Genomic DNA, 11,155 nt, shown 5'->3' with positions numbered 1-11,155 from the left:
ATCTGATAGATTAATCCCTTTCTCCTTTCTATGTATTTCCCTGTTTTTCCTGAGTCTAGATCTATGATCCTCTTAGCTCTTCAATTATGTATTTCTATGTTCTTCCTTTGACTTATCCTCTTCTCTTTCCTTATGTATTTCCTTGTTTTTCCTTCCCCATATCCTCTCCACTATCCTTGTTTTCCCCTTTCTATCATATTCCCTTCCCTAAGCTGGGTGCACGTGCTTGCACATAGTGCGCTGACGACTTAGACTCTTTCACCAGAGCACTTCTTGGAATTTTTTCGCGAAAAAACAGTTGTGTAAAAAAAAATATATGCGCGGTCGGGGGAATCCCCTTCTGCGTAATGCATGAGTTACGAGCGCGCGCGTCCGTATTGACCTTTTACAAGTTTGAAAGATCAACGCGTTTTTCTTCTCGGGATTAGCAGTTTTTGTTACCCGTTGTTGAATCCAGGCTATCTACAGCTCAAGGTTCCTGTCAAAATGAATGAAAACCGATGATTTTCAAAAGTTAGCAGCACTGCAGAAAACAAGACTTGGACTCAATATCAAATAACTAGCTTGTGTTGTGTGAGGTAGCTTCCCAAGCCTGGCATGCGTATGCTACATGAGACCCGGCCCCGACTCTCGGGGGAAGAACATCGTCAGCTACCCGCTATTCCATTCGCCGCCGCTTCGTACGTACCTGTACGTACATACGTACGTTCCTCGGCCACTGACCTCTAGCTGGCTCTAGTATGGATTGACTGTGTGCGGATGCTGCAGCGCCTGAACTTGAATTTTGTGCCCGAGCTGACGCTTGAAGTTTACTTAAGCCTAATTCACTTGTATTGACTTGAGACAATGCAATTTGAGTATTGAGAGGTGAGATTTGAGTTATCAATCATGTGCATCGATACGTTACAACTTACATGCAGTAAAGTTGCAATTAATGAAGGTCTTTATTTACATAATTTAGAAAGTCTAGATGATTCTACTTTAGATTTGTGTGTTTGTTTCCTTTGTTATAATTTTTGTTTTGATATTTTGTTTTAGTTTTGTTCTTTTTTTTTGTTTTACAGCGTACGATGTTATTTATTTTCTTCTACTTTTAATATTATTGGCGTGAATCATTCAATTATGAATATTTATGCCGCTATTTCCAATGACCTTGCAAGTTGTAGTTATAGTTTTAAATGTAGTCTTGTACATGTACATCGATGTACTTTTGTACCAGGGCTACCAATTGCAGAGCACCAAGTGTCACACATTGTTAAAGGGACTTTGTAACATTGTTCAGATGAGAGATAGTGGTGCTAAGGTAGTGACTTCAATGCTAGATGTACAATTAAAGATAATCTGAAAATTTGAGTGAAAACGGATCATTATTCATGGTACAAATTGGGAAAAACTGATCTGATCGATTCCTTAATTCTCCCAACTATATTATTCTACTTCTATTCTGCTACTTGTCAAAGCCTGTTCAGCATCAAGACAAGGACAATTTAATTACATTTTAGGTAAATGTAAATCGTCACAAAGCAATAAAATGGCTCTACATTCCATTCCAGACAGTTAAGTGTTGACAGATTTTTATAGCCTGTTTTATGTATTTTTGTCATGGAAAAACAGTTGAGAAAATTCAAAAATGGTTCGGAGAATGTACTGTTAATCACTGTTAGAGGGTGCCTCACATCGACACCTTCAAAGAAAACCATAGATATGATCTTTGTGGTTTGAGAATTTGTTCAGGATTTTTTGCATGTCAGAGGGTTAGTATAGTAGAAGGAATATAGTAAGTAACATTTTATACAAAAATTAAGCAATTTTTTTCATCAACCTTCAACAATGTTACCGAGTCACTTTAATGACAGTCACGCATTGAGGGCCAAAAAAGTAAACTCTGTCACCCATGGCACCCACTTTTGTCACGCATCCGGGCCAAACTGGATTTTTGTCACGGATCAGGGCCAAACTGGATTCTTTTCATGGATCAGGGCCAGACTGGGAAAAAAGGAAGAATAAAAGGTAGTAATTGCTAGACTACATAGTGGCCGACCGCTTCAGCTAGCTCCTCGCAGGGTTCGTGTACGTATATCGCATGAACGTAGCATGCATGCCGGTCGGCTATTACATGTACGTCGCTTGACGCAGGGATATGTGAGTTTAACTCACATATTTAATTACTAGGCTACAGTCTTTTGTTTAGCATTTGTTTTAATGAAATTCATGCATCAATTGCAGAGATGCCAAATTCAAAGATCAGCTATGCGTGACATTTTCATGACTCGGCATAGCGTACATAAAGCGTATAGTGTACGTTTCGAAATCGCACACTATACGCTTTATGTACGCTATGCCGAGTCATGAAAATGTCACGCATAGCTGATCTTTGAATTTGGCATCTCTGCAATTGATGCATGAATTTCATTAAAACAAATGCTAAAGAATAGACTGAAGCCTAGTATTATGACACAACAATAGAATAATTCATGCATGTAATGCACTCTGGACTATAAGGCCTGGGGAATGAGTAGCTAGTGAAAATGATTGTGATCCCACAGCTATGTACGTTCACGTTGAGAGGCTGCAAGGTTTGGGCAGAGTTTGGTTGCTTTCTTTACCTCTCTCAGCCTCTACATATTGCATGGTCACTCATTTGCCACACGTGCAATTTTACACAAAACCATACATGTAGGCACAATTTGATGAAAGGATAACAGTGGTGGAAGCACAATCGCTTTGCAAAATTAGCCCTTCTCAGTCTTGATTAGCTCCATGACAACCCTTTAAACAGTAAACAGATCAAACTTGCACTGGACATAGACAAATAAACTTGAAGCCTTTGGTATATATCTATACCATTGAAAGACCATACGTATTTAAAACTTCCCTCAAAACAAAAGGGCTTGGAAATGACTTTTAGTGGGAACATAATGACCTTAAGTTGTCAAATCGACTTAAGTGATTGCAATCACCTAAGTAATAGTGATTTTCAGACCCTTTTACCGAATGGTTGTATGTTTTGTGGTGCACAAAGATCCAATCAGTTTAATGTTGGCAATTGCAAGTAGTGTCAGTGGGTTATTGATATGTAGACAAATGCTAATGTACATGTACCTGTGACAGCTCATTTAAATTAATGCCCCCCCCCAAAAAAAAAAAAAAAATGTCAGTCAGTCAATCAATAGTGTCTGACAGCGAATTCTAGAAGGTAAACGGTTTCCTTGCATAATTTGAATATAGGACACTGATAATGTTTAAATTTCACAGATATGACATACATGACATATACGGTATTCATAATTCCTGCAAAGTAAGCTATGCATACTACATGTAGTTCTACAGACTACGTTGGCTGCAAAAGGGACATAGTACTGGGCTATTTTGAGCACCTCGTGACTGGGGGGGGGGGGGGGGGGGCCTGGGAGGCCCCCCCCCCCCCCTATGATCTCGGCCGTCGAAAGTCCGATGAACGCGTAAATTGCATGTTTGTAGATATTTACGTAAGGAACAAGATGGTATAATTAGCTTTTTCCTAATATGCAAATTTTGTTCGTTATAGCCTAATTAATTATGCAAAATGCTAATTTTATGCATTTTACAGAAAACTCTTCATATTTGTCTGTAGACTTGTGGAGAATGTTGAAAATGTATTGAATAAATGTTTCCTTCATCTCAAATTCATGAGGTTACATTATTTTTATGATATTTGAAAATGCATAGGTTAATTTGCATAAATTATGAATACGCATTCATGAATATCAAATCTGGAAATATAGAGGGAACTAGAATTATTAATAAAATTGTCAGACTCCACTTTTTGAATGTTAATTGAAACCCATTATTCATATGAAACTTCTTTTCTAACACAAAATAGTTATTTTCATGTGATTAATAATGATAATTTATGCAAATTTGATGCGATTTTCAAATATTTATTTTCTTTTGTATTTTATTGTTTTTTATTTCTTATTATATCTATTGTTTTATTTCTAATGTATTCTTTTGTTCTGGAATACATCAAGTTACTTTGAGAAACATATAAAAGCAATTTGATATCAATTCATATCTCCCACTTAGGAAGAAATACATCTAAACCTGTATTCACATTTCTGCTTGTACATGAATATATGCAATTATAGCATATTTTTGATGACATGCGCATACTAATTGTTATGTAACACCTTACAGGTACATGTATATCCGATTTCGGCGAAAATGGTATCTAAATGTGCGTACATGTAAGACTTGAGGGAAAAAAGTCATGAAACGACAATTCAAAATTCCAAGCGGTTGCGGCGCAATCTCCGAAAATGTTGAGGGGGGGGGGGGCCTCCCAGCCCCCCCCCCCCCCCAGTACAGTAAGGGTTAAGATGTATACTTTCATTTTCTGAAAACTTGCTTAGCTCATACCAATTATAAGAGAATGAGAGCTCAATGAGTACATGTACACTGTAAGTCAATGTCCCTCCAAATGTAACGTGAGTAATCGTGGAATTGCCCACAACAACAATTCTTTTTTTCTTCAAATACGATCAAACTATACATCAATGCAAAGCTCCTGATAAGAGAAATGTAGGGGTGAAAGAAGATTTAAGTTGGAAATTGATTTGTTAAGTTATGGCTTGTCAAAGATACTCATCTCCTGTGGGTCTTTTGCCACGCTTCTTGGAAAATAATTTAAAAACAATAAATATGATCTGCTCGGTGACCTTAATCTTTATCATTGGGCTTTTAGAAATGTATACTACTTACAGCCCCACTGCACTAGTTTGGCAATGAGGGATTAGACCTCCCAGCATGGTCACTGACAGGTGGTTATCTCATCAAATCAGCTCTCAATAAACATAAGAAAAAGAGGATTACGGGGGACCAACAGGCACCAATTAGGCATTGTTTGCTATATAGAGGGCGACAGGGCGTAAGTAGCTATAAGTAGTGCAGTGGGGCTTTAAAACAAAATACAGCTCCTGATGACATGATGGCTTTCGTTTCGCGTTGTGAAAGAAACTCATGCACCCTGATTGACAACTACAAACAAAAATTACAAAATCATTGTTATCTGCCCAAATACAGCATTCATTGATATATATGACCACAAATATACTGAAGGCAGGTCCCAGCCATTCCCCCAAGGATGGGTTTCAGAAAGCCCCCAAAATTTCACACTATTATGAAATGGACATAGTGAATTGAAACCCTCATTCCATCTGTTTTATCAACTTAATATAGATGTTTCTGATTATTGTTCTCAGGTATTGTTGCCCATGTCATCACCATTTTCCAGAGAACTACGTTTCTGTCAAGTGAGAAGGACATCTTACACCATGGATGGATTTTGCCTTCTCTGGTTACTCCTGATCCTCTTGATGAGAGCTGGTGATGTTGAAACCAATCCAGGTCCCAACACTGCAGAAAGGTATGCATAATTATACTGGCTTATTTCAGGTCATCGCATCCAGTCGGGTGGTTGTCTTTAATACACGACATTTCATGAAACAGAAGATCATGTGAAGATACACTTTCAGGATGTTCTGTTTAGTAGATTTGCCACAGGGTTTTCCCAAAGTGTCAGGTAAATTGGACCAGGTCATTTGAAGATGAGAGAGGTTTATTACCCCCCCCCCCCCTGTTTTCACAAAAGGCCGGGTAACGAGAGCACCCGCCCCAAAGTGATGACGTGTTGGTTTGAAGTAAGCCCATATAGCAACCTTTGGGTGTGAACAATAACGTTTAGTTCTGATCACGCAATTGCATTGCAAAAGAAACATTGTTGAAGTGATTCAAAAGTTTGATCATGCATGGAGCGCAAAAGTATTGGTGTATTCTTTTGGGTTTTGGAATCATCACAATTATTATTTTGCCCAGTCTTGCTAAAAGTCACATGCACTGGACACAGAAATGTGTATATAGGACTACACAAACATGTAGCATGAAAGTGTGGTCCACAACAAATTATTTGAGGGCATTTAAAGACCCATCTTTTTCAAGGATCATTCTTTCTATGATACTCCACACTAACATCCACAGAATGAAAATAACGCTGCCGTCCGTCCATACTTCTGTCCTTCCTTTTCGATAACTTTAGTTATGTTTGTAGGATTTTAGTGAAGTCTGATATGAAGGTACATGGTTTAATTAGAATTAGCGAGTTCAAGAGGGCAAACAGAAAGCTTTGCATTGATCTTCACGCAGCAAGGAAGGAAACATTAAACATTTTAACATCTTTTGGGGCAGTTATTACCCAGAACAATACCGCCCCCACCTGCAATTGGGGGCAATATGTTTCAAATGTTAATATCATAGGCAATATATTCTTCTATTCCCATGTTGTTATATAGCATGCTCGAACGCATAATACAAATTGTTGAGTGTCACATGAATGCTTCTCAGCCAATATGATGCTCTCTAACTAGTATACCGTCATACACAATTGATTTGTTATTCATTTTACAGTACTGTCAGTGAAATGGAGTTCCTGAAGCTGGCCCAGGATATCGCTCCATCTTACTTCAACGCTGTTGGGATATCTCTAGGGTTCTCCTATGCTCAAATACAGGCAATCCTGGCTGAGAATTTGAAGAACTACACCAATGCGTTACTGGATGTCTTTATGAAATGGAATGTCAAGCAGCAACCTTCACACTCAGACAAACGACAGCTTTTGGCAGACAAACTACGAGAGATTGACTTGGGTGGCCTATCAGACGGATTACTCAGTGGACCTCAAATTCCAAACAGCACAGGTAAGCAGATAATTCTTGCTACACCAGGGCCATATATTATAAAGCCTTAGATGATTGATCGTAAAGTTCAAATTGAGCGTAAGCCTATGGCTCATTGTGTATTGTTCAAACTTAAGATCAATCATAACTCTTTATAATACGCAGCCCAGAAGACATGGAAAACCATTCGTGAAAGTGAAGTCAGTTTTTACCATTGAGATAGTGATCAGTGCTCTGTGTTCTATACATTTGCCACAGTTTACAGAAGTGTCAAATTTGATCAGGCCCCATCCATATGGTTTTATAATTTACTGATTTATCTTTGTTAACTCTAGATATTTTCTGGACACCAATATAAAGTACAAGTAATTTGAGTGACTGCAGAATTCAATTTACATGTATTAATATATATTCTAATAGTGATATTTAAAGATCGATTCAAGCCCTAGCTGATCTTAACTGAATTTAGGCAGAGGCATACTGGAGATGCAGTCGTATATTTGTCTTGTTTTTTCCAAATAAAATGTGCGATTGTCAGGGTAACTGTATTGTTGAAATGTCCTCTGTATGAAAAATTATTCCAGTGATATTCATCTACAAGTATACAGTGTGAGTCAAAAAAAGTTTACATCTAGAAAATTGCTAATTATTTTAAAAATCATCTGATGAAGGGTAAATTATTATACATCTTATGAAAGAGTGTTTTATCCCAAATCATTTAGTATCATTTTTGTGGGGTATGTGTTCACGCTTGGATGAACAGGAGGCATTGTTTGCGTGAGTGCAAAATTCGACTTGCGCCAAAGTTGCTTGTGTGATGTTTGAATAAAACAATTGGGATTTGGGTATTAATTTGGTTTTTGCAGATCCAAATAACATCCCTAACAAAATTAATCATGCCACACATATCAAATATCGAAAATCAAATACCAATTAACATTTTGTGCGCGCGTGTGTGTGTATGTGTGTGTGTGTGTGACTTTGCTTCTGCAAAAAGCATATGCAATGCATTTCATTTGATACATTCAATTCATTCTCTCACTTGCACTTTGCACTCTCGCAAACAATGCCTCCTGTTCATCCAAGTGTGAACACATACCACACACAAAGTGATACCAAATGATTTGGGATAAAACACTCTTTCAAAAGATGTATAATAATTTACTGTTCAAGGATGATTTTTTAAAATAATCAGCAATTTTCTAGGTGTAATTTTGTACCGGTATACACAAATTTCTCAGATTTTAAATGCCCTTAACCCTACGTTAACTGGGGGGGGGGGTCAATTTGACTCCCCCTGTAGAAATGTTGCGACTACTCCGAAACCGCGGCAGATATAAAATTTTCCTTTCATGACTTTTTTTCTTTCGAGTCTTACGCATCTTTTCAAACAATTTTTTCGAAAATCGGACATATAGTTACAAAGTCACGGGACCTTTTGTCTTCGCATGTCTTCGCATGTCGGCCCGAAAATCGCTCATTTTTGTGATTTGTGTACCGTTACAAAACATGGAAATGTCATTTTTCCTAAAAAGAGATAAAACATTGGTTATTTAGTCTTGTTTAAAGTTTAGGTGTTTGTTTTGGGGTCAAAATAGTTGAATTGTAGTTATAAATGAAATAAAACAACAAAAACAACAAAAACAAAAAAATACATAACTTAAAAAAAAATGAAATACATAAGAAATTATCAAAACAAGAGATAACATAAGGAATAACCTGGCTCTTCCAATTTTTTGTGTTGTATTATTATTACAAATGGTCTAACAAATATATGTAGTGAAAAAGAATGCTTAAATATGAATAATGTATGATTTATGGGCAAAAATTTGAATTTTATGACCTTATTTTAATAAATTACCATAAATATGCAAATGAGTGAATTTTTCAAAAAATTGAAATTACCATAGTATTCTATACACTTCACTTGACATGTATGCAAATTTTCACGGCGATCGGCGGTGAAACGGCCGAGATCTTAGGGGGGGGGGGGGGGTCAAATTGACCCCCCCCCCCATCAAAAACCTGGTCTGAAATAGCCCAGTTAAAATAGTGTCATAAATTTAGACAAGCTTGTAGGACTTTGTATCTTTAAGTACATGCACCTACTCGTAGGTCACACTATCAGTTTCGGACCTTTACAATCCTTTGAGATGTATCGAAATATGTTTATGTGTAATCATGTAAATATGGATTATCTATGTATTTTTAGGAGGGCCACCAAGAGCAAGACTGCTCGAATCACAGACCAAACCTCCTTCAGCTGAATCTCAGACCAAACCACTTTCTCCTGAACTGGTTGATCGGTGTGCAAATGATTTTAAATCGAAGTACAGGTCAACTGTCTGTAAGATCAGAGCTGATCCTCTCGGTCCTACTTCCATTGTGCAGTTTGAAGACTTGCATACTGATCTCGTCTTACAAGAAGAACATGGGACAGAGAAGCGATTGCTAGATTACAATGATATCCTTAATCTTAAAGTCAATGGAGAGTTCCCCAAGCGGATCATGGTTCAGGGAGAGGCAGGGGCTGGAAAAACTACACTCTGTGCTAAGATTGCGTGGGACTGGATTGAAGGGAGGCATTCGAGTCACTTTGTGTGGGTCTTGATTGTTCCTTTACGTGAATTTAAGCAACACACTATTGGCCAGATTGCAAAGTCTTATCTGGCCAAAGACAATCCAACAACGGTTTCCCAGATTACTGAGTATATCCGGTCAAATCCTGACAAGGTATTCATCGCATTCGATGGGCTAGACGAAGTCAGTGGCAAAATCATGAAGACAAAATCTTGCGAATCACAGCCTACTGATCGAATGCAACTTCAGCCATCACAGCCAAGTGTCACCTCCTCAGAGGCATGTGGAAGCTCATCTGAGACTGGTGATATCGGACTTGTAGATATTCTTTGTTCAGATCAACTTGCCTCTTGCTCAGTCTTGGTGACCACTCGCCCATGGAGAGCAGTAGAGATTAGGTTAGATGGTGATCTTACAAAGCTCTACACATTCATTCATGTTGAGGGTTTCAACAGAGAGAATTTATCAGTTTACATTCACAAATACTTTCCAAAGAATGCAGATAAAGCAAATCAGCTTATCCAGTTCACCAGTGAGAATGATGTCATATCTGAAGACATGGCCCGCTATCCTATATATGTAGCCATGTTGTGTCTTATGTGGAAAGAACTTGACGAGCAAACACTAAAGGAAGTGAAATCACTGAAAACTTTTTCTCAAATATTCAAAACGATGATCGCCTTTCTAAAAGAGCATTATGCACAGAAAAAGGTGAAGAATGTAGGCAGCCCCTCACTTCTTGCCTATTTAAAAAAAATTGATGTGCTCCTTGGACCGATTGCCAAGCAGGCTCTCACTGGTCTGCTAGAGAATACATTGGTTTTCAGTGAAGATGATTTCAAAATATACCCAGAATCCAAGGACACTGCCTGTCGGGTCGGGATCTTGTCTCAGGAGGACAGAATTACTGCCGTTATGGATACATATGAGAGGCATTCTCATGTGCAATTGCCAGTCTTCTTCCCTCACAAACTGTTTCAGGAGTACATGGCTGGAGTACATCTTGCTTCCCTATATGAATCAGATCGTAATGAATTCAACAGGCTGATTGAGCAAGTTGTGCTGCCAAGGAAGGAGGAGTTTAGGTATCTCCTGTACTTCACTGTGGCACAGAACAAAAGTATTGCAACCCATGTAATAAAGTCTATGCTACATGTACATGTACTGGGAATATCATACATGGAGAGAAATTTAATTGTTGATGTAGCCTTTGAGAGTCTGGACCCAGATGTAGCAGCCTTGGTGAAGGACAGGATGTCGTCAGAGGAGACTATGCTGATCGTGAAAACATCCATGACAGCACACACTGTAGCTGGGTATACATTCATTGGTCCATATCTGGTAAGTTTGATCATAGTTTAATGAACAAAGTCAGTTCATCCATTTTTGTACATTTTTTACTTTTATGTCTTTTGAAATTTTCTTAACATACAACAGTATTATCATGGAAGGGTTCATAAAGGAAGTTTAACCCTAAAAAGACTGGGTGGGCTAATGTAGCCCCTTCCCCTCCTCTATTTTTGTGATTACTTTGTAATGCTTAAATACATGATGCCACTTCATGATTTTTTCCTTAAAGTCTTGGGCATCTTTTGAAACAAAATTTGGGGAAATTACAAATTACGTTACAAAGTCACCTGACCTTTTGTCTTTGCATGCCAGCCCAAAAGTATCTTAATTAAAAAAGGGTACTTCTTCAGCCAGGCATGATGGAGCAACATTGTATGGCCACAAAAACACATCCATTTCAGAACTTTAGAGGATGCTATTTATAGCATGCGTGACTATTGATGTGTGAAATTCAGCAGAAAAGTGTGCAATGCAAAGATAAAGATGCTGTAAAATTTAAAACGGAAAAAAATTAA

The 11,155-nt window shown here is 38.0% G+C and overlaps 1 protein-coding gene across 1 annotated transcript; it reads left to right on the top strand.

Annotated features, from left to right (window-relative positions):
• The first annotated feature begins 366 nt into the window (after positions 1-366).
• Positions 367-11,155, top strand: LOC115927235 (NACHT, LRR and PYD domains-containing protein 12-like). Its single transcript, XM_030992797.1, has 4 exons — positions 367-867; positions 5,241-5,404; positions 6,442-6,731; positions 8,923-11,155. The coding sequence occupies exons 2-4, from the start codon at positions 5,253-5,255 to the stop codon at positions 10,650-10,652; spliced, it is 2,172 nt and encodes a 723-aa protein (XP_030848657.1). The 5' UTR covers positions 367-867; positions 5,241-5,252; the 3' UTR covers positions 10,653-11,155.

Source organism: Strongylocentrotus purpuratus, unplaced genomic scaffold, assembly GCF_000002235.5.
Source record: "Strongylocentrotus purpuratus isolate Spur 01 unplaced genomic scaffold, Spur_5.0 spur5_scaffold_20, whole genome shotgun sequence".
Classification (NCBI taxonomy): domain Eukaryota; kingdom Metazoa; phylum Echinodermata; class Echinoidea; order Camarodonta; family Strongylocentrotidae; genus Strongylocentrotus; species Strongylocentrotus purpuratus.
The sequence above is the reverse complement of the archived record's forward strand: the minus strand, read 5'-3'. Positions and strand labels throughout refer to the sequence as shown.

What these genes read in the sequence shown, in the direction of transcription:
- LOC115927235 (XM_030992797.1), top strand. Translation starts at nt 5,253, where the DNA reads ATGTCATCACCATTTTCCAGAGAACTACGTTTCTGTCAAGTGAGAAGG. An exon ending in GGTCCCAACACTGCAGAAAG is followed by an intron (nt 5,405 to 6,441) that starts GTATGCATAATT and finishes TTCATTTTACAG; the next exon opens with TACTGTCAGTGAAATGGAGT. An exon ending in TCAAATTCCAAACAGCACAG is followed by an intron (nt 6,732 to 8,922) that starts GTAAGCAGATAA and finishes ATGTATTTTTAG; the next exon opens with GAGGGCCACCAAGAGCAAGA.